General features: G+C 45.2%; 1 protein-coding gene across 1 annotated transcript; it reads right to left on the reverse strand.

Annotated features, from left to right (window-relative positions):
* Nucleotides 1-585: 585 nt before the first annotated feature.
* Nucleotides 586-22,906, reverse strand: SIAH2 (siah E3 ubiquitin protein ligase 2). Its single transcript, XM_004037846.5, has 2 exons — nt 21,866-22,906; nt 586-2,148 (listed from the first exon to the last, which is right to left on the reverse strand). The coding sequence occupies exons 1-2, from the start codon at nt 22,280-22,282 to the stop codon at nt 1,591-1,593; spliced, it is 975 nt and encodes a 324-aa protein (XP_004037894.1). The 5' UTR covers nt 22,283-22,906; the 3' UTR covers nt 586-1,590.
* Between the last annotated feature and the right edge of the window lie 1,387 nt (nt 22,907-24,293).

Consider the following 24,293-nt stretch of genomic DNA (forward strand, 5'->3'; position numbering starts at 1 on the left):
GGGTGTGGTGGCATAGGCCTCTAGTCCCAGTTACTTGGGAGGCTGAGGCAGGAGAATTGTTTGAACCTAGAGGCAGAGATTGCAGTGAGTGCCATTGTACTCCAGCCTCTGTCTCAAAAAAAAAAAAAAAAAAAAAAATTGGGACACTGAGGTAAGCAGCCTTCAATCCTTGCTGAGCATTTGGCCCTAATCCTCTGAATTCTTTTGAGAGTTTAGGGTTGGGACTGAGGGAGTGGGTCACCTTGGATCAACCCCAGCACTCTGGATGTCAGCAGTGGCCAAGCATCTTCCTTCTGACTCTGTAAAGCAGGAGAAATCCTCTTATTGCACAGGTACTGGCACTGTCAGATAGAAACGACAGCCCTGGGAGGAGACCTGCAGCACTGACAGTCAGTGGTTCAGACACATGAGCCCAGACCCCAGTGCTGTCATGGACCCGTGCCATGACCTTGGCCCAATGACTGTTTCCACAGTGTAAACAGTGAAAGTTCCAACCCCAGATGTAGTGATGAAGGTTCATTGCACTTGCACACAGTAGATGCTCAATAAATACCCATTATTCAATTAGGGAAATGAAGCACAATATCCATTTTTGGAAAATATTTATTAAAAAACTAGTGAATGTGGCAGAAAAACAAAACCAACACACAGCTTTAAATAGCAAGCATATGACACACCGGTTATAAAGCTTTTCCAACTCTACTGATCTAGTCTTTCACACCAGCTACTGTTGAGGCGGGCTTCTGAGGGAAGCCACGTGTAAACGGGTCATCTGTACTAGTGGTGAGCAAAACTAATTACATGAGAACTATCAATGGCCATATGACTTGCTTTCCTAGGCAATCCACCCAAAACATAGGTGAGTGACCAAATCTCAGGCGTGCGTTCATGTGGATCTATAGTTCTAGTTTTAATTTGAGGGGAAGTTAGGGGATGAAACAGTAGAAAGACAAACAGTATCGGCAGAGGGCAACCTTAAAGCACCTTTAAAATCTGGACCCTTTCCCACAATTTAACCCAGTAATTCTCAAACATTACTGTTGAATCACCTGATGAGACTGTTAAATTGGCAGGCTCCCTAAATCTGCAATTTTAAGATAAGCACTCCGGGTGATTCAGTGTCTATTAGCCAGCCATCCAATTTCAGAAACACTGTTTAAAATGCATTAAAACAATTCCTACCTCCCACAAACAAAAGTAGAGGAATCTGCTGACAGTCACTGTGCTTTTGTCAATGTCAAGGGACCAATATGGGAAGGCAGGCAGGAAGGGGCCTCCCATTCCTAACACACTGATCTATAGAAGCCCTGTGCAACAGCCTGTCAAGTGTTGTTTAGGGAGTAAATACAATTCAATAAGAGTTGTTTTAGATCACAGAACAGCATCCAAATTACCAACAGGCCAACCCCATTCATCCCAGGTTAATGAACTTTGTTGGGTCGAAGCCAGATGGGAAACTGCTGTTCAAACAAAACACGGGTAATTGTGGGTCCTGACTTGTGAAGACATATGGAATAAAACATCTATAAAAACTTTTATTACACATAGAGCACTATGCCCAAATAATTTTGAAGGTTTACGAAAGTCACATCATGGACAACATGTAGAAATAGTCACATTGATTCCAAGGTTCCCATTATCTGCAAAAAGATGTGCTATGGCTGTGTCGAAAACAAGGCAGTCGCTGTTCATGATGGCCGCAGCCACACCGTCATGAATCGAACGGGGCGTGGCCTCCCAGGTCAATCTCCGCCGGTTCCCGTTCAACTCCAGTCTGTAGGCAAAGTTCTCGGCTTGCTTGCGGGTGCCAATGAGCAGGACGATGGCAAAAAACTGCTGGTGGCCTTCGTACTTCTCTTGTTTCTCCAGCACCAGCATGAAGTGATGGCCAAAACATGACTGCATCATCACCCAGTCGACAGCCCCTGGCAAGTTAATGTCTGTAGCTAGAAAGACGATGTCTTCTCCCTGAAGGGTGGTAATGCTCTTGTGGGCGTGCATGAGATGGGACATCACAGCTTCCAGGGACCCCTGCCACTTGCAGGAAGCACCAGGACATGGGCAGGAGTAGGGACGGTATTCACATATGTCTTCATGTTCTGGTTTCTCCGTATGGTGCAGGGTCAGGGAACAGCCCGTGGTGGCATACTGCAAAGAAAGAAATGCATTGAGCCATTGGGCCTTCTCAAAACTTCTATTGCTTCAACCCTCTATGAGTACTTAACTACTCCATTTTCCTGGGCTTAAACTGTGTTCTTAACTACTTTTGCTCAAAGCAAGTGAAATATTCAAGACTAAAAGTCTCAGCCTCTATTCATCATCAATGCTGTCATGCATAAAATGAAGGGTATTTCCTGAAGCAGAAATATGCTGTTTTCCATGCCCCCTGTTCTGCTGTCAAAGGGATGAGAACTAAAGTTCTCTTACTGTGCACATCTCAAAATTGTTGAGCAAGCCCTATAAAAGCTGGTCTTCCCCATATTTTCTGTGAAGCTGTTTTTTAAAGAATTCAATTGCTTGGGTGGTGGGGATGGGGTTGGGCAAGGAATATTATATTATCCCCAGATTAGTTTTCACATATAGACAATATTAACAACAGTATAATTCTGTTGTCCCCCTCCACTGCTTTCTGGCTCAAACTGGTGACTGGCAGGCAGGCCGTGGGGAAGGCTGCCCTTTGGTTCCTTGCTCTTTGCTGCTGGCATCACCAGGCTAGGGCAGCGGAGGCCTGGAGACCCCTTCATACTGCTAGAAATATTACCCCACTGCATCCTTTTGACCTTCCCTCTGGGAGGCTTTGCCCGTATTTTTTGGGTGAAAGGAAATCACATCCAAGAGCTACTTAACTAACTCGGAAGACTGCTGGTCAGTCTGGTTCTGGCCAGTGGAGGTTAACATGAGAAGGGCCTAACCCTCCTCTCAAAGCTTGCTGACCCCCAACACTTCCTCAAATTCAAGAGCACATCATTTCATGGTCAGGTATGTCAGGTCCTCACAACAGGCCGGGGAGGAAGCAGAACTAGACAAGTTTGCTGACATGATCAGTCTGCCCCTCAGACACTGCCTTAATAGGGTAGGAGAACAAAATCATTTTCTCCCTTGCACTTGGGATGACATTCCTAATGGATAAATCATACCTGCCGTGGCAAAAGACCACACCAAGAGGAACTGAACTTCTACTCCAGACTCTCACAAGGATGACAGTGTTAATTCCTAAATACCAGATGGAGATCAGCCCACAAGTAGACACCTGCCCTGAGTACTAAGCTGTTCTGTAAAGAATTAAGAAACTTGAATCACCTTTTCAGGTGAAACTAGGTGTCAGCCTTAGACCCCTGGAGCACAGAATGGCAGGGGAACTGTCTGGCTAACCACACTTGTATTCCCCTGCTCCACTGAGACATGAAGGCACCAAATAAGGGCAAGGCCAGGTCATTTTTCTAAGATGCTATGTCCAGTTGCTAAAAAAAAAAAAAGCACCACTGCTGTTTTTGCTTCTCTCTAGCCTGCTTTATAGAATAATCCCCCTTTTAAACTTGAAGTCGGTCAAATTCTAACCTTTATAGATGAATTTATCACTAGCAACAAGCAGACAGTATGCACTATGTGACTTCTCCATACAAGACGCTAAGTTACAGTCACTCAGAGGATTCCGAAGCAAGGATGACAGCCTCCACTCTCAGGGGGATTAGTCTCCCCTAATCGGAAAGGAGAGTGGCTTAAAGAAAGAAATGTAGCTCATCCTCCAACCCCCACTTCCCCATACCTAAGCGGATTATAATATTTAACAGAAATTGGCAGAAATATTTCAGTTACTTATTTGCCCATAGGAATTGTTTGTTCATCTTTTAAAACTCTGAACTAATTTCTAAAGCCTGGCTGTAAAAAAAACTCACTCAGGAGAAACAAATTTATTTATCCATGTGTATTTATACTTTGTGTTCCTTACTTTATAAGGCCTGAAAAACAAATCCCTATTAACTGTGTTTTAAACCTAGGGTGTGGCTAGGAATACAGAGCCTCCTAATGTTCTTCTGTGAGTGATGGGTGAGACATTTCTGTCCAGTTTAAAAAAACACACACACACAATAAAAATAGCAAGAAATAGCCCAGAGCCTGGGAGAGTCTTGAAACAAGCTCTCAATATCTGAAGATGTTTCAAGACGAACTGTTCCCCATAGCCGCCCAGGAATAAGATGAACTTTGGCCAATGGCACCCAGAAAGGTACCAGCTGCACCTCTGCCCAAAGTCCCAAACCACTCCTCATTCATGACGAACTCAACATTTACAGCAAATATTTATCATTTGGCAATCATTTTATAACTTTCCCCACTCAAGCAGGAGTATTTATACTCTGAATTATTTGGTTTGCCTTACAAATCACATACTCAACACTTCTTTCCACCCAAATATACAGAACAGGGAACCTCCCCAAACTGCACAAATAGAAAAGGCATTACTTTGCGTTTGTGTGGACAACGATCTCATGTTTTTTCATAAGGATCTTGCTACATCCTCTATTAACTTAAATAAATAGTTTTAAAGCCTTAGGTGCTTACTCTGCTTTTACTGAACAAGCAGAACTTTCATGGCAATCTATTCCTTCTCTTTCCATCATGGGTAAGGTTCATGTCTTCATAACAACTGGTGCCACTTTTATGATGACTAAAGTCTAAACTTTAACCCCCTACACACACACACACACACGCCACATTTCATACTTCAAGCAGTTTTGGCATTGTTCTGGAATGGCATGTCAGAGCACCATGGGTGTTTTGTCACTTTCATCAGGGGCTCTCATCCAGGGATCCGAGGGAGGGCTTTAGTAGTTTGTGAATTCCCCAAGACTGTATGTAAAACTGTCTAGGTGCTTCTGAACAGCAAAGCCAAGTCTCACTGGCCCCTGGCCTTGGGCTTGTGTTTTCTTTTCTTTTTTTTTTTTTTTTTTGAGATGGAGTCTTGCTCTGTCACCCAAGCTGGAGTGCAGTGGCGCGATCACGGTTCACTGCAAGCTCCGCCTCCCGGGTTCATGCCATTCTCCTGCCTCAGCCTCCCAAGTATCTGGGACTACAGGTGCCTGCCACCACGCCCAGCTAACTTTTTGTATTTTTAGTAGAGACAGGGTCTCACCATGTTAGCCAGGATGGTCTCGATCTCCTGACCTCGTGATCCACCCGCCACGGCCTCCCAAAGTGCTGGGATTGCAGGCTTGAGCCACTGTGCCCAGCCTGGGCTTGTGTTTTCTTGAAGAGCTCCAAGGGTTTCTAAGGGTTTCCAGGGCTGAGAACCTCTATCCTAGAGCACACAGAAGGAATCAGCTGTGGATCCTGCCCTTGTCGTGTTTCCAGTTGAGAAAGATCATATAATAAGTTTAACAACTATGTAAAGGAAGACCAGGAGGGCAACAGGTGATTTCAAGGTGGGACAGGGTGAGGAGGACATGGTAAGGAAAGCTTTATTGTAGACAAGTGGATTGTGGATGGAGTTGTTCCATCTGGTTCTAGCACAGGGTGAGTGGAGGAAACAGTGGGGATAAAACCTCAAGAAGGCCAGGCGCGCTGCTCACACCTGTAATCTCAGCACTTGGGTAGGCTGCGGCAGGTGGATCACTTGAGGTCAGGAGTTCAAGACCAGCCTGGCCAATATGGTGAAACCCTGTCACTACCAAAAAATATAAAAAATTAGCCGGGTGTGGTGGCATGCACCTGTAATCCCAGCTACTAGGAAGGCTGAGGCAGGAGAATAACTTGAACCCAGGAGGAGGAGGTTGCAGTGAGCTGAGATCGTGCCACTGCATTGCAGCCTGGGCAACAGACTGAGACTCTGTCTCAAAAAACAAACAAACAAACAAACAACCTAAAGGAGAAGGCAGGTCAGGGACTTTCCTGACAATGGAGTTTATTTTGAGTTTCTCTACAGTGGTGCTATTGACATTTTGGACCTGATAATTCGTTGTTGTGGGGGCTGTGCTGTGTACCGTAGGATGTTTAGCAGCATCCCTGGTCTCTATTCATTAGATGCCAATAGCAACCACCCCCTGCCCCTCAGTTGTGACAACCAGAAATGTCTCCAGCTCTCCAGGCATGGCCAAATGTCACGTAGGGGGCAAAATGGCCCCAGTTGAGAACCACTGACTCTGATAAGAACTACTCATTCCAATTCTGAAGAATGACAAAACCTGGCTTCCAGGCAGCCAGTATCACAGTTGCAAGGAGCGGCCCATGCCAGCAAGCAGGTCCAGTAGGTCACTGGCCCACCCAATGAGCACTACCAGGGCAACTCAGGAATGCCAGCCTTGCCACACAATCAGAACATGATAGCTAGCAAAGCATGGAGTTAGACCAGGGAGTCCATTCTACCCGTTTTATTCACTAGAAGCTGGATGCTCCCAGAGTGTGGCTGACTGGTCAGGGCCCTGTGGTCATTTGTGGCTTCACAAGGAGCAGAGCCCTGCATTCCCAGGCTGCCCCTCCAGGGTTCTTTCACTGCACACAACAGCTCAGGAGTCAAAGAATCAATATTTTGGGAAAAATAAACAAATAATTTACATCTGCCTTCACCCCTGGCCACCAACCCAACATACATAAAACTCAGAGTCCACAGATACACTGCTTTTGGAAGCAGGTTCTAATATTAACTTCTTTGGTTTGCAAGGAGAGAAAAACAGCCCTGAAAGTGCCACTCCCTGAGGAATAAGGCAGCAGCATCTCAAATCAGTAACCAGCCATTAGGCCCTCCCAGCCTTCTCTGGGATCTGGCAAGAAAGTCCTGAGGTTTCACTTCATACTCCAGCTAGGGCTTGCCCCACAAAATGTGAAAAGGTCAAGGACTTGTGCGTTTAAGCTGGGGAGGGCTTTCCTTTAGATGTCTGGTTCTTAGCTGTACCCTTTTGTTACTGAGAGAAGGCACCTGGGCTGGTTCGCAGAGGGCTGCCTGTGTCTCCTGGGACAAGCCCACAGCTATAAATGAGATTTCTCCTTAGGGAAATATCTGCTCATTTCCCCAGGGGGAATTCGTTTTAAGTAAACATCTCTAAAGAAAACACACACACACACTCTCAAAACTAAAGAAGAAAATAGGGAGGTAGGACCAGGCGCGATGGCTCACTTCTGTAATCCCAGAACTTTGGGAGGTTGAGTTGGGTGGATCACCTGAGGTCAGGACTTCGAGACCAGCCTGGCCAACATGGTGAAACCCCGTCTCTACTAAAAATACAAAAAAACCAAAACCAAAACAAAAAAAAATTAGCCGGCTGTGGTGGTGGGCACCTGTAGTCCCAGCTACTCGGGAGGCTAAGGCAGGAGAATCACTTGAACCTGGGAGACAGAGGTTGCAGTGAGCCATGATTGTGCCACTGCACTCCAGCCTGGGCAACAAGAGCGAAATGCCATCTCAAAAAAAAAAAAAAAAAAAAATTGGGAGGTAGATGATGGCCCAGCAGAATGAGAAACAAAGAGATGTTGAAATCCCATTTCTAACTTCTCTTTACAAACTTTTCATGTTGCAGTGACTCAAAAGTCTTGTGCAAATGTGTTCTGCCATTGAGATGTGATGTGTAATCCGGACCCTCATTCTTAGGTCTTTGCAGAAAGCAGCGAATACTTCCCATTCTTTTCCTGGGTGTGGGGTTTGAAGGTTGTATTTAAGTTGAAATTTAGGCAGGGTTTTTCCCTTTTCAGCATAGAAACCCCTTCATACACAAATACACACAACAAGATACATCAACACACAGTCAAACACAAGACACCTGTTATTTACCTAATAAACACAGTCACATTATGTTTACTTATGAAATGAGTATGCAAGCAAAATAAGCCTTCTTAGCCATGGTGCTAGTGGAGGTCATGGATGCTGTCACTGGTTTAGAACAAGTCACTTAACCTATTTAATTAAATCTGATTCCATGCAATTCAAGAATGATTTACTGAACCCAACAATCAACAATCTACTCAATGGGAGGAGCATGTGCTCCACAGCAGAAGCATGGCTCTTTCGGGAACTGTGAGGTAACCACACTGCCTAGACCGGCTTACGTCCTAGGAAATAGCTGAAATTTATAGCAAAATACCTGCTAGCGCCTCAAATGAGAATGTCTCAAGAAAAACAAACCACAATCGATATTTTGTTGTTGATGCTCATAAACTTTTGAATTAAATCTAAGAAATGACCTTGTCTTGGAGTTAAAAAAAGCAAATGGCACTTTCTTTCAACCTAAATAAGTTGTAATGATCACAGAATGCATACTGATGGCTAAGTGCAATGCATAACTCTAGAATGAGAAACCAAAATTCCTATAAAGGACATTCATTACTGGGGCAAAAGCTGTAATTTGAATGTGGACTGTGGATTAGATAATAGGATCTGCTGTGTGTCAAATTTCCTGATTTTGATAACTGTGCTATGATTATATAAGAAAATGATTTTAGATGAAACACGATGAAGTATTTAGGGGTAAAGGGACAAGATGCCTGCAATTTACATTCAAATGGTTAAAAAAAAGTATGAGCAAAGACAGCACAAATGATAAAGCAACTGGAGCAAAAAGGAAATAACTGGTGAATCTGGATAAAGGCTATAAGGGAATTTTTAAATGCTATTATTGCAACTGCTGTGTAAGTCTGAAATCATATCAAAATAAAAACATGGTCAGGCAAGGTGGCTCAAGCCTGTAATCCAAGCACTCTGGGAGGCCGAGATGAAGGGACTGCTTGAGCCCAGGAGTTCAAGACTAGCCTGGGCAACATAGGGAGACCCCTGTCTCCATAAAAAGTTAAAAAAAAAAAAATAATAGCCAGGCCTTGTGGTGCACACGTGTAGTCCCGGCTACTAGGAGGGCAAAGGTGAGAGGATTGCTTGAGCCTGGGAGGTCAAGGCTCAGTGAGCCGTGATTGTACCACTGCCCTCCAGCCTGGGCAACAGACTGACAGACACCCTGTCTCAAAAATACATACATAAAAACATACTAAAGAATCCAGGGACCGAGTTAGCATATTTATCCTTTATGGGACAGAAATGGTTTATGCAGAATTGGTTGAATGAATTAAGTTTTATCATAATAGTGTTTGTTTTAAAAGAATATATACCTTTAACTATATAACTACATGTAAATGCAACTGAAGTTGGTAGTTTTTCTTTTACTAGAGGCTATTTGAGACTGTAGTGAACCAATACAATTTTGCAATGAGAAATGAATTGTCATAATAACCAACACTTCTTTGGCCCCTATAGAAGACAATGCATTCTCCACTGTCCTCTGATCCTTCTAAAGGTTTGCGGGTGCCTGATACGTCTGTGGCCTTGGCATGTAGTTTCATTATTCACCACTCTCAGTGGTCCAAGGTAAACTCCACTTTGTTCTAGACCCCTTTGAAAGATGAGCTCCAGGAATAAAATTTACTTAAGCCCCCTTTTTCTTTTGGGAGGTGAACCTGGAAGTGGGAAGAAGAGATATATGAGCTCAACTGGAAGGATGAATTTCTGACAGTATAATTTCTTATGTATGATTAGCAGATAATTAGGACTTGTGCAAATGGGAGTTGGCAGCTAAGCCTAGTATAGATCCACATCATGGTAAAAGTTACATTTTAACCATCAGTCAAACTTTTAAAAGAACTTCTAGCAATTCAAGCTAGCTGTTTTGTGATTTAAAATGTTTACCTGCCCCACAAAGACCACTGAATGATCACAGGTTATTTTCTAGTTAATTTACAGGTTTGTTAATTTTGCTTATTGGTTCACTGATTCATTGCCTGCTTCTTGCCCATCTAATATTTGTTGATAAATGAATAAATGTTAGATGTATCTGCCGAAGATGGAATGTTTTCCACCATGTTAATTTTACTTTAATTAGAAGTTTTACTGTGGGACTTAGAATTTTAAAAAAAATCAATAGATTTTGAGATCATGTAAGAAGAAATGTTTGTTTTAGATTTCAGGCACTATGGTTTTGTCATTTTTGATGAAAGTGTTTCACATATTTTATTTACATAACTATTTGGAGTGAGAAGATTAAAAAATTTTTTTTTTATTGAAATGACGGGGTCTCACTTTGTTAGCCAGGGTAGTCATGAATTCCTGGCGTCAAGCAATCCTCCCACCTCAGTCTCCTAAAATGCTGGGATTAAAGATGTGAGCCACCATCCCTGGCAGTGAGAAGGTTTATAGCCTTTCTGAGATCTTACCTAGATTGGAAAACATGAGCACGGTTGTCCTTTTGATGGCTGTATGTTCCTCTTGCTTAAAATATGTTTACAACAATGGTAGAGTAGCTGTGATTGGAACTCAAGTAGCCAGTGTCCTGTGTGACCTGGAGCCTACCAAATCACCTATGAGTGGGTCTATAAAACTGTCTATGACTTACTCCTTGACTATTATTAACAGTGGAAGAGTTGTAGACTCTTCAAGTTAATCATGTTAAGGCTTGGGAAACAGGAGAAAGTGAAATCTGTTCTTGTGACTTATTTATAATATTCAACCTGCATCTGTCTAGCATCCTTCCTCTAAGAACCTTAGCGTATTTTCCCTTAACTTGAATGGTAAATTCCTGAACTCTGCTGTGAGGCAGTGTGAAGAGATAATCAGGCCTGATACGGTGGCTCATGCCTGTAATCCTAGCACTTTGGCAGGCTGAGGCAGGCGGATTCCCTGAGCTCAGGAGTTCGAGACCAGCCTGGGCAACATGGTGAAACCCCATCTCTACTACAATACAAAAGAAATTAGCCGGGTGTGGCAGCATGTGCCTGTAGTCAGGAGGCTGAGGCAGGAGAATTGCTTGAACCTGGGAGGCGGAGGTTGCAGTGAGCCGAGATTACGCCACTGAACTCCAGCCTGGGTGACAGAGAGAGACTCTCTCTCTTTAAAAAAAAAAAAAAAAAAGAGAGAGATATCATCAACCAATAGTGCAGTAACAGTTTTACAGACAGTGATAGGAGAAGACACTATTACTCAGCACTAGAACTGTCAAGTCAAACAGTGTCACCAAACAGTGGTGACAGTAAGGAAACACTTACTGTTAACTTTACTAAATTTCTTCTGGGGAAGACAATTCTAATTAAAATCTTGGGCCCAAAAATCTGTCCTTTTTGCCTAAGAGAAAGTCAACCAACCACCTTTTAGCTTTCTTACTAAGAGGTGTCTTGGGAAGACTTTGGCATAAATTTCTCTTCTTTCTTTTTAAAAAGAGACCGGGTCCTGCTGTGTTGCCCAGGCTGATCTCAAACTCCTAGCCTCAAGTGATACTCCCATGTCAGCCTCTCGAAGTGTTGGGATTATAGGCACGAGCCACCACAACTGGCCTGGCATAATTATTACTGCAGAAATCTGAGAACACCCTGCTATCAAGGGAGGGTGTGTTTAGCCTTACAGAGACTCCCAGGGCTGGCAGGGGTTTATTTTTAATCTTAGAAACTTTAAACAAAGGTTGACTTTTGACCATGTATGTTTCTCATCTGTCCATAGCCAGAGTTAGCAGGTAACCACACATTGTCATGGAGAACCAGTTTTGTGAGGTCCTTTCAAAGTGCATGTTCAAGCAAACAAAACACTTAAAAGCTGAGTTAAAGGCTCTATGCCATGTGACCAGTACCACACCCACCCTTTCAGTGTGCCCTCACTCTTCCATGCCAGGTTCCCACCTGCACAACCACGTAACTGTCCTGACAGTTCTTCAAACAGCTCTATTCCCCTCAGCAGTCTTTATTTCTCAACGAAAGCAACTGAATTCACCAAAAGACTTAAGTGGTAGGGTTGTAAAATTATTAAATAGGCCAGGTGCAGTGGCTCACGCCTGTAATCCCAGCATTTTGGGAGGCCGAGGCAGGCAGATCACCTGAGGTCAGGAGTTCGAGAACAGTCTGGCCAACATGGCGAAATCATGTCTTTACTGAAAATACAAAAATTATCCGGGCGTGGTGGCATGAGCCTGAAATGCCAGCTAATCGGGAGGCTGAGGCACGAGAATCACTTGAACCCAGGCGGCAGAGGTTGCAGTGAGCCAAGATCGCACCACTGCACTCCAGCCTGGGCGACAGAGCGAGACTCCATCTCAATATTAAAAAAAAAAATTATGAAATAAAAATACAAGATGTCTCTCAGGCAATATTTGGAATATACTTATTATTCTTCTCCGGCCCCGCAAGTTATTTGTTGTTTATCTGAAATTCAAATTTAACTGGGCATTCTGTATTTATCTGGCAACCCTAATAAGAGGGCCCGCTGGTACCACTGCCATCCCTGCAAAAGCCACTACTTGGGTCTAGAATGGGAAGAGGGATCACTGTTCCTCAGAAGGGTAGAGTGGGCACAGAAAAAGCAAGAGGTTGTAGTGAAAAAGACACTATATATGTAATTAGTCCAGACTGGAGTTTCTGCCCCCAAACTTAAAAACTGCATGAGCATGGGTGCCTAGCTCGGGCCATCTATAAGCAAGGCAAGCAACATCCTTCACAAGCAACTCTGCTGGCCTCCCACACAGCCTCCTTATGAGCTTCCATCCCTTCTTTCTTCACGGGCAAACCGCTGCGCACCTTCAACATGCAGCTGGTGCCACCATGGCAGCAAAGTCTTCGGACTCCTTTCGGCTCCTAGTACTTCAGACGGGCTCTGCCCTATTGGCACATCTGTCTCCACCAGTAGACTTAGGAGAGTTTCAGAAAGATGAGAGGGGTGAGCAGAGGCAAGAACTGGCTAGGCAGATGGGTTGTGGGAAGGAGAGGGCCTGGAACTGCAGGAGATTCCAAGGCAAGAGCGAGTATGATGTAAAGTTGGTGGGGTCAGCAGCGGCCAACTCTGGCCTGACACTGCACCAGGGAGAAAAAGCAGGCTGTGGCATTAAGAAAACCAAAAGGTAACACCCAATGTCGGTGCTGCTGGGAAGAAATGGACATTCAACTGTAAACCATTCTAAGGGAGAAAACAATTTGGTTCTACTATCAAAAAGCTTCAATTTCTCAGGCCGGGTGTGGCGGCTCATGCCTGTAATCCTGCCACTTCAGGAAGCTGAGGCTGAATCACTTGAGCTCAGGTGTTCAAGACCAGCCTGGGCAACATGGTGAAACCCTGTTCCTACAAAAATTACAAAAATTAGCCAAGCATGATGGTGTGTGCCTGTAATCCCAGCTACTCAAGAGGCTAAGGTGGGAGGATCCCCTGAGCCCAGGAGGTTGAGGCTGCAGTGAGCTGTGATTATGCCACTGCACTCCAGCTTGGATGACAGAACTAGACCCTGTCTCGAAACAAAAAACAAAAAAAACACTTAGATTTCTGCATATACCCTTGGGCTCTACCATCCAACTTCAAGGAATTTATCTTTAGGAAATTAACTATTTTTTTGTGTACAAAGATTTGGTTATAGCAGTGCTTTAAAAAAAAATCTCAGTAAGAAAACAGAATTTAAATGACCACAAATAGGAGCCTGATTAAATAACTCTGGTACTGTTATAGAACTGCAACATGTGGCCATTAAATATGATCCTAAAGAATATTTATCACTGTAGAAAAGCAGTCACGATGTGTTAGATAAAGAATGTGTTAGATAAAGAAGCAGATTATGAAACAGTGTAGACAATAGGATTCCCCACCTGTATTGTTCTATTCTCAAATTGCTACAAATAAATACTTGAGACTGAGTAAGTTATAAAGAAAAGAGGTTTAATTGGCTCATGGTTCTGCAAGCTGTACAGGAAGCATAGCGGCTTCTGCTTCTAGGGAGGCCTCAGAAAGCTTCCAATCATGGTGGAAGGCAAAGAGGGAGTGAGGCATCTCACATGGCAAGAGCAGGAGCAAGGGTGGGAGAGGTGCTTCACACTTTTTAAATAACCAGATCTCATAAGACTCACTATCACGAGAACAGCACCAAGAGGATAGAGCTAAGCCATTCATGAGAAATCCACCCCCAAGATCCAACCACCTCCCCCAGGCCCCACCTCCAACATTGGGGATTACACCTGAACATGAGACTTGATGGGGACATAGACCCAAACCATATCACCATCTCACTTGTTTTTGTTTTTGTTTTTGTTTTTAAAGAAAAACTCCACTGATGTAGAAATAAGTTTGCAAGGATGTATGCAAAATGGCATAGTGGTTATCTTTAGGTGAGGGAGATTATAGGAGATTTTAATTTTATACTATTTTCTATATGTTCTACATTTAAAAATAATCATAACTTTAGAAAACATAATATGTAAAAATACACAAAATATAATACAGATAATTTAAAATGCTGCTTAATCTAACCAGTTTTCCCTCTCAAAAAATTTAAAGAAATGAAAAAAAAGCCTCATCACTGAAAAACCAATACAAGGGCCAACTTACACAGCTCTATGAAAATGCTATATGATTAAGAGTAGGGAAGGGAAGCTCATTGGGAAAATCTATGGGAAAAAATAGGAATGATTCCTTTTTTTCAAGTTTATGCATGAACCTGACCTCAGACATCGGCCATTTAGTTTCTGTCAGCTTCTAACTGAGCACATTTATTTAGTGCCTGGGCTGTGTTAGGCACTTTGCATGAATTATTAGTGTGTTTGGTCCTCAAGGCAACCTTGAGGCTTGGAGAGGTCACCAGCCAGTCACAGTGGGGCTGGAGTTGGGATTTGGACCTGGCCAGATGAGGGGCTGCCCTCAAAACTGCCAGAGTTAGAGGGATCCTGGGGGTAAAAGGGACCCAAAGATACTATCTTTGCTGATTCAAAATTTTAAAGCAGTGCATAGGCCGGCACATTAGCAAAAGAATATTTCTCTTTTTCTTTTCTTCCCTTTTTTTTTTTTGAGACAGGGTCTCACTCTGTCACCCAGGCTGGAGGGTGCTGGCAAGATCTCAGCTCACTGCAGCCTGGACCTCCTGGGCTCAAGCGATCCTCCCACCTCAGCCCTCTGAGTAGCTGGGAGTATAGACACGAGCCACCATGCCCGGCTGATTTTTGTATTTATTTATTTATTTTTTTATTTTTTGAGATGGAGTTTCGCTCTTGTTGCCCAGGCTGGAGTGCAATGGTGCGATCTCAGCTCACCACAGCCTCTGCCTCCTGGGTTCAAGTGATTCTCCTGCCTCTCAGCCTCCCAAGTAGCTGGGATTACAGGCATGCGCCACCACGCCTGGCTAATTTTTTATTTTTAGTAGAGACAGGGTTACTCCATGTTGGTCAGGCTGGTCTCGAACTCCCAATCTCAAGTGATCTGCCCGCCTCGGCCTCCCAAAGTGCTGGGATTACAGGTGTGAGCCACTGTGCCTGGCACAATTTTTGTATTTTTAGTAGAGACGGGGTTTCACCATGGTGGTCAGGCTGGTCTTGAACTCCTGACCTCATGATCTGCCCTCCTCAGCCTCCCAAAATGCTGGGATTACAGGCATGAGCCACCACACCTGACCTGGAATATTTTTCATCCATCTGTATATCACCTGTGGGCAAAAACTGAGAACAGGAAAACCCTTTTATTCCATAGATGCTACACAGTCTAAAAATCATTACATAAAATCTTTATCAAACTGGAAATGAGGAAAACAACAGTTTTGCAATCTAGGGCAAAGCTGATGAAATTCTGTAGAGCATTTCAGTATCCTTCATAAGCCTTAAAAGGATACCCCAAAGCTTAAAATAAAGATACATTTGATCAGGAAGACTTTCTTATTTTCCTTTTCAGGATGTCCAGCGTGGAACCACATTCAAATACCCTGTGTATGATCATGTCCTGAAAAACTCGCCAGCAATACACAGTGGCTCCAAATGCTGGCACTGGTACACAGTTTAGCAAATGTGTATCTGCTACGTGCCCCTTTCAAGGAGTGAGGACCTTATGGGTTTGAATAAGAATGGCCATGTCTCACAAATTTTGTCAGAAGCAAAATCTGATGCTTAAGACATTTTACAGTGAAGCCTCACTATATTCATGTATACAGTACTTTTTAATGGGGCTTCAAAAAACAGCTCTACCACAGAACGGGAGAGTCTATCCCAATCTTGTGCTGGTATTTTATAGGCCAGACCTGCTGTAACTTTTGGTAAGCCTCTGTTCTGGTTATACTAAGGCTCAACTTTCACTGATAACTATTTACTCCAGTTCCAGGTCGTGGTGACCTGTGAAAAATCTTTGGCCAATTATGTGTGGAATCACCATTAAGCTTAAGTACTGCCATATAGTATTCTAATGCTTCTGCTTTATACAAAAAGTAAACTACAACGAAAGGTGTATTATCAATTTTGTTCTTTAAAATCTTGAGCCCCGGAGTTAATATATGTGGACTCTGGTCCTTGCCAGTTCACTCTGTGCTTTTGTGGGCCAACCTTGCCCATGTCAGGCAGTAGTGAGGACTTCAGGGACAACTTCCAAAGTAAATAGTTTTGTGTTAGGAGAATTCTGGGGGTTAGGAAGAAATTTTTGAAAGTATTTTTGGCTAATCGGCTTGTGCTTCCTGCTTCCAGGTGATCCCCCACTGCAACCTTCCAACCACAATACCCCCCATATTCCATTCCATATGGTGAAGCAAAAGCCCTCAACAGCACTTCTAATCTGATTTCCGAGCACCCACTAACTAGGCGTTATCTCCGTTCTTTCTAATGGATGAACAAACAGGGTCAGGGAAGTATGTGACTGGACCAAAGTCACACAAAGCCAGGACGAGAACCCAGGTCTTCTGTTTCCTGGCTCACGTTCTTTTCACTGGGACCGCTTACTATATTTTAAAATTTTAGGGTAAGAAAGAACCTTGGGATAATCATTTAGTCCAATCCCTTCTCTTAAAGACCCTCAGGTGCAAAAAAGAAACTGACCTGTATAGAGTCAAACATCTAGTCACAAGGCCATCATCTGAGGGTTCCTGATGGCCAGAAAATAATATTCTCTTGGCAAAATAAAGATGAAAAGAAAACAAGCTACAAAAATCACCAACAGTTAGGGCCTAACAGAGTTCCAAAGTTCATGTATGGCAAGAGTTAAATGAGAACTTCCAGGCTCAAGGAATGCTTCTACAAGAGAATCAGATCAGAGGCTGCATGCTGGCAGCTGGAATTTGGCCTGGAGACGTGGTGGTTCGCTCTGTCTGCAAGTGGTGGCTATACATGTGAAGTCAGCCAATGCTAGAAAAAAAATCGAGATATTTAACATAAAAAAAAAATCCAGGCTGGGCACGGTGGCTCACACTTGTAATCCCAGCACTTTGGGGGGCCGAGATAGGAGGATTGCTTGAGCTCAGGAGTATCAAGACCAGCCTGGGCAACATAGTGAGATGCCATCTCTTAAAGGAAAAAAAAAAAAATCCAGATTTCTGGCTTTTCTTGAAAAAATCTAAAGGTCTGATATGCCTGTACCCACATCCCCAACCCCACCAATCAGCCAGAGCTGAGTAAAGGCTGCCTCTTGGGAGGTGGCACCTGTTCTCTGGCTCTCCACCATCTCCACTGCTCCTCCAGGTCTCCCTGACCCCGAGGCCATGAGTGCATCAAATACTTCTCTCCTCTCCTCCCCTCCCATTACATGGCCCTCCTCCCATTTAGAAAGTTTGTCTCCACTGAACTAGATGAGGCCAAGGGCTTTTAAACTTTCAACTGTTTTGTCTAACCTTACTTGGTTTTATGTTATTTTTTATTTTTTTAAGGAACACAGACATTGTCACAATTCAACCACAGAGAAGACTTGTCCGGCTGAGGCTTTCAAATTCAATAATTATTTGGAGATATGCTACTAGAAACTGTCAGAGAGGACAAAGAAAAGGTATCATCACAGTGTAAGAAGGCTGGAGTGGATTAGCATTGCTCACAGTTGTAGAGAGAAATACTTGGCTGATATCAAAATACACCGTTGGATGGTAAAATAGACTATGTTGTTGATATGAATGTGTCAACCTTCACTTCTCCCCCTAAACCCACACACTGTAGGGGTGAGTTTAAGTCTGGGCACAGGATGTCAAAAGTTCTCAGGCATGGAACAAGCCACAGAATGGATTAAAAAATACCCCAAGTGGAAGAAAGCCATACACTATTAGACATTCCATTTTTTTTTTTTTTTTTTTGAGACAGAGTCTTGCTCTGTCACTCAGGCTGGAGTGCAGTGGCACAATCTCAGCTCACTGCAACCTCCACCTCCTGGGTTCAAGCGATTCTCCTGCCACAGCCTCCTGAGTAGCTGGGGTTACAGGTGCCTGCCACCACACCTGGCTAATTTTTTTTTTTTTTTTAATGAGACTGAGTTTCACTCTTGTTGCCCAGGCTGGAGTGCAATGACGCGATCTTGGCTCACTGCAACCTTTGCCTCCCGGGTTCAAGCAATTCTCCTGCCTCAGTCTCCTGAGTAGCTGATATTACAGGCATGTGCACCATTCCCAGCTAACTTTTTTGTATTTTTAGTAGAAACGGGGTTTCTCCATGTTGGTCAGGCTGGTCTCAAACTCCTGACCTCAGGTGATCCACCCACCTCAGCCTCCCAAAGTGCTGGGATTACAGACGTGAGCCACTGCGCCTGGCCCTAATTTTTGTATTTTTAGTAGAGACAGGGTTTCACTATGTTGTCCAGGCTGGTCTCGAACTCCTGACCTCAGGTGATCTGCTCACCTCTGCCTCCCAAAGTGCTGGGATTACAGGCATGAGTCACCACACCCAAAGATCTGAGCTAATAATGCATCTGGTTCCCCATATCAAAGGTGCTGGCAACACTCTAGCCTTTAATTAATTACCCTAAACCTAAGTGAGATAGTTATTTGGCAATACATCCATTTTTTTGCCAACTGAAGCAGTCCAGAGCTGTGATGATATCCCACAAAATACTAGGTTTGTAGGTTTCCCCCACCCCCCCCATCTTGCTACCCTACATGCCCTACAAAATTCCTGCCAATGAATTTCATAGTGAGTATGTATGTTGTCATTTTGGGATGGTCCCATAAGAGGCCCATCTGGTGAACTCATCCAACCAGACGGTTTTGTTACTGGTGTCAACCTTGAGTTATGATTCAGAATCTTGAGTATACACTCAGATTCGAAATCCCTACGTAGTAAGGTGTAGGACAAACATCTGTGCCTTTGAAATGCAGGTGCTTGGACTGGTCCTCTTACTAGCTGTGTGATTTGACAAGTCACTTCACATTTAACCAACCACTCTGTAGGCATGAGTTTCCTCATCTGAAAAAAAAAAAAAGGCAAACTAGTAAAAGCTGACCCCTGCAAAGTAGCTGGCAGATAGAGGGCATCCAATAACATTCCAGATAGCCTCCCTTCTTTTCATAGAATGCTAGAAGCTACAGGTCCTTAGAAGTCAAGCAGATTCATCTCTCATTTATATAGATGAGGAAATCAAGGCCCTGGGAGGTGGTCTTTCAGGCAAACAGTGGCAGTGCCAGGCAGCTCTTGAGATGTGGGCTCTGGTACTTTATTCAACGTTGGTTTTTTTCACATGAGCCAGCCCATGAGAGATTCTGAGAGCAGGTGGGGACAGTAAAAAGGTAGTCCCATAATTTCTAGGAGCCTCAAACTGTAGGCCAAAGGGCTAGGTAAACAGATCTGCCTTGTTTTAAGTTTGATACAGGCCTTACGACTCTCTGTTGTTTCTCATCCTCTACAACTAACACATCTTGGTTGGTTGCTGGGCCTATGTATACATTCAAGTTTGGTTTATCCAGACTAACTGGCTGAGCTGCCCTGCCAATAGTTTGGATTATTGATCAACCAAAGGTGAGGCACACACACCCCAGCTTTATACAACTCACACACATGCACACACAAAAGCATCCCCAAGATCACATCCTAAGCTTGGTTCTTGGTCTGCAGGGGAATAATTGGCCCTTTTAAATTTCAGCTTGCAAAGTAATAGCTTTACCCCACTGCATTCTTATAGAATAGAGACTCAGAAAACCACTGACATGCACAGAAAGGCTGAGAACCCCTGATTCCCAGAACTCCTCTTCAAGGTTGATTTCACTAGCCTGTTTCACGTTAGGAAAGAACATATGCTTTCATAGGAACCAGAGTTCTAGATCCTGAAAGTGAAACTTCATTCTCCATATAGCATAACTGTTTCCTTCCCTTTCTCTTGGGAACAACACAATTCTATTATGGTTACATTTTAAAAACAAATTATGGATTACTGACTAATATCAAATGCTCATTTGGGAATTAAAACTCACCTAAAAGCCATTTCTTTTGTTAGCCACTGTGCGTTTAAGGGAAAGTAAAGGGGTGAGAAAATGGCTCCCCAGAAATCCTGTGGGGCATCCCCAACCCCTGCAATATATCTCAAGCATCAAATAGCCACTCTGTGTTAACTACCACCAAACCTTTTCCAACCACTAGGTTGTCACCTTTTTCACAACCCTAAGACAACTATGCAAATACTTTATCTAAATTTTGAGAAACTGGGCTGAGTGAATTAGTAAGCATTATATGAGGAGGGGTTAAAAGCAATTTATTAAGGTTGCCTGAAACACCCTAGTCCAAACACCGATTCAAACTCTTATTTAAATATGCTATTTTAAACCTGATTTGCAGCAGGGCAGCAGACCAAATTAAAGTACTCATTTTACTGACCTGAGTCCCAAGCCTGAATTCTCTGGTGGATTATTTTTAATTTAAAAATGAGCTCTTGTCCTATAAAATAAGCAGCACCAAGGAGAAATGCAAGACAGCCTAAATGGCCCAAGAGGCAGCGCAAGTTACTTTTACAAAAAAACTGGAAAGTATTAATGACATTATCTCCACTTCTAATTTCAGAAAATGACTTTACAGTATAGTTCTAGGTTATAATGTAGACAAGTATGTCTGTGAAACTGCTCCTGAAGGTTTCCACGTAATAGCTGCAGGTAAACAAATGTTATAATATGACCACACAATGCAATACTATGCAGCCATTTAAAATACAATGAAGTCGACTAGGTTTCAGGCATAGAGAAATATGTGTGATAATATGAATTTAAGAACAGCAAGTTGCAGATGCCATTTTTGGAGAAAAACTTACATCTATGTGTGGGTATTAAAAAACCTCCCTGACATACACTGACATCTATGATTCTATATTTAGCTGCGAGGGTGTATGTATATATAGTTTAAAAAGATACACACTAAACCTAACAATGGTGGGAAAGGAGGGGAGAGATCTTGGTCTTTCATTTTACTTCTTGTCTTGGTGGCTTGCATTTTTCGCAAGGGCATTGAAAACTTTTTACATTAAATAAAAAATGAAGTGATGAGCTTTAAACAACTGTAACAACAGCTCTTGAGTGCCCTTGTTAATTTCTTGATTGACTGTTTTCACCCCACTTAGTACAACAACGCAGCCACAACTCCTCAGTCCTTCCCAGTCTTTGGAAGGCTAGGAGAGAAAAAGGCGTGGCTTGCAGGGTTTTCTTCTAGCTAGAGGAAAACAGGCTGTAGGCGCCCTTTTTTTAGCTACACTCCCGAGAGCTCCCACGTGTCAGGGGTGCGCAGACGGTAGGCGCGGGGTGCAGGACTCCAGTTATCAATTCAGCCGAGCCCAGCGCTGGTAAAGGGGGCGTTTAGCTCGCCCGTTTCCTCCCTCCTCAATCCCCCCACAGTCAGTTTCTCGGTCCAAGTTTTACTGGTGCGGCCCAGCCCTACCGAGAGTACCAGAATACATGTCTGCAGAGGACGCGGGCATTGGGCCGGGTGAGCTACGATGTTCTAACGATCAGCAAATGCCAATTAATCTGTTAATTGTCTATTAACAATTACTCGGTAAATGTCAACCCAGAACTACTCCCAAAGTGGGCTTGAGGGAGGGTGGACGAAGTGTAAACATTTTTTCTTTTCTTTTTTTTTTTTAAATGAGAGATGCCGCCCGCCTCTCCGGGCCTGCGAGTGGGCTGGCGGATACCGGAGTCCCTGAGGTCACCGGCGGAGGTACGTGGGCTGTCCCTGGGCTTACCTTACAGGGAAACAGGACTGCCGAGGCCACCTTCTCCATAGCCAGGTTCCTGATGCTGGGCGTCAGGGCGCCCCTGCACGTCGGGCAGCAGCTCAACTTCTGGCGGCATTGGTTACACACCAGGTGCCCGGCCTGGCACTGCAGAATAGGAGGCAGGACATAGTCAAAGCAGACCGGACACTCGAAGAGCGAGGTCAGCTCGTGGTGCTGCGGGGACACCGGGCCGGCCCCGCCGCCGCCGCCGGGGCCCGAGATCACCGCCGCCGCGGCGGGCACCGCGGACGAGCCGGGGCCCGCAGCCGAGATGGTGGCGGCGGCCGGGGGCGCAGCCGGGGACGGAGTGTGCTGGGGCTGCGGCGGCGGCTGCTTGCTGCAGGGTTTATTAGCGCTGGGGCCGGTGGAGGACGGGCGGCTCATCGCGCTCCGAACCAACCATGGAACTGCGGGCGCCTGCCTGCCGCGGGGCCGCCCGGGTCAAGGCGGTGCGCGCCCCGCGGGCAGCGAGCTCCGAGGCAACGCCACGGCGCCCAGCCCAGGTCCGGGCGGCGGAGACGCTCGGCGCCCGGCAGGCGGAGGGCTGGACCGCGCTGATGCACTCCACAGCCCCCGGCGTTCCGAGCACGCCTCCGCGTCGGACGCCGCGCGGTGCCCTCCTCCCGGCGGCGTCCCGGGCCCCGAACCCCAGCGGTGCGCAAAGAGCCCTGGCCCACCCGCTTCTGGAACGGCCGCTGACGCAAGCCCCGGGGGCGCGCGCGGACGTGACGCCTGGACACGTGTGCGGCCGCCCAGGCGCGCGGGGACTGGCAGAGCCACCCTGCGCCGGGGCGCTGGCTCCGCCCGGCTCCAGCTGGCAGCGCAGGGGCCGCCTAGCGCCGGCGCTTCCTGCTCGGGCTGCGGGCTGGGCCTGCGCCAGTGAGCATGCCTGGCTCGCTGCAGCCCCGCGGGGTTGTCTTTTCTGGGTTGAGGAGGGGGGCTACTCTCGGGGAAGCGTCGCCGAAGTCCTCTGGCCACACCCCGGGGTGCCTGGCCGACGCGTCCCTCAGCTCAAACGAGAAAGGCAACTTCAGGCGGGGCGGGAGCGTGGACGGTGGGTGGGACCGGACGCGGGCGGGCAGGGGCGGGGCGCGGGCGCCCCTGCACTAGTCGGAAAAAACCGAGAGGTTTCTCTTCTCAGGGCTGAGTCACCAGCGCGCAGGAGAGGAGGGCGACGCGGCCACCCGGGGTTCTGTGTTCGGAGTCAGGACGAGAAGCATTGGGTGGGAGCAGGGCGAGGGGCTCGAGTTGGGTCTGTAGCGGGCACAGGACCTAGTTTTGTACAGTTAACCGTGGGGTTGAGTAAAGAGGGGGGCGGTGGGGAGGATGTAAGCTCCCTTTATTCCTTTCCCAGCGGACCAAGAGGAAGCTTCGTTGAATTGAGCGCCCCTGGCTTGTATAGCAGGCCGAGGAGGGAGCTCATGGGCAGCGTTGGCTAAGAGTTCGAGATCATCTAGAAATGCCAGAAACGTGGGTTGGGTCGTGAGGTCTCTGAAGACAGTGGGTGAAACTCCAGTGTAAGGCGCTGTGTCCGCTTGGTAGAGAGCCGGCCGAAGTCCGAGTCTTTGTTGCGAGGCGTAGGGCCACCCTGCGCGCCCAGCAGACGCGCTAGAGGGCACGGTTGCCCGGAGTGAACCGCATGTCCAAATGTAACTGTGTGCTCCGAGTTAAAATTGTTTTTCTGCAAACTTTGCTTGAGCCAACGATTCCGGAATTGGGGAAAGGGTTACCTTGGGTAGAAATCGGATATTTATAGGAGACACAGAGGTAAGGACCAACTGTTAGGACTGAGTGAAAAATGGTTCCCTCCAACTGTAAAAGTGGAAAAAAAAATACCTATCTTATAGGTGGGGCAGTGAGGAGTAAATGAGTTTAATATATTTCAGGCTTTTAAAACAACCTCGCCCATCATAAGCACTGTTTAAACATTAGCTCTTATCTTTTAAAAATATTAGTGGATGTTTAAAATGAATGAATATAATCTGTCCAAGAAATATGGCGTAAGAGCCCAGAAGAAATAAAGTTTAATCTTACAAAGGGCTTCTGTGGAAAGAATACATGCATGGAATTGATGGAATTTGGTATAAATCTTGAAAAAACTTAATAGGTGTATTCAATCGTTCAGTAAATGTTTCCTGAGCATTTATCATGTGTCAGCTACTGTTGGAGCTCTGAGAATGGTTCTCATGCAGTTTACATTCTAGTAAGAGAGCAAGGCCCAATAACCAAGCACTCGTGGGAGAAGAAGGATTTCAGATACCACGGGGTGGGCAGGCATTATAGCAGGAGCTAAAAAGCACAGAGTGAAAGAATGTATTCTGGGATTGCATGAGGACTTGGAGGGGATATAACGGGAGTGTAGGGGTGTGGCGTTATATATCAACTGGCTTAATAA

The sequence above is a fragment of the Gorilla gorilla genome, chromosome 2 (genome assembly GCF_029281585.2).
Source record: "Gorilla gorilla gorilla isolate KB3781 chromosome 2, NHGRI_mGorGor1-v2.1_pri, whole genome shotgun sequence".
Classification (NCBI taxonomy): Eukaryota; Metazoa; Chordata; class Mammalia; order Primates; family Hominidae; genus Gorilla; species Gorilla gorilla.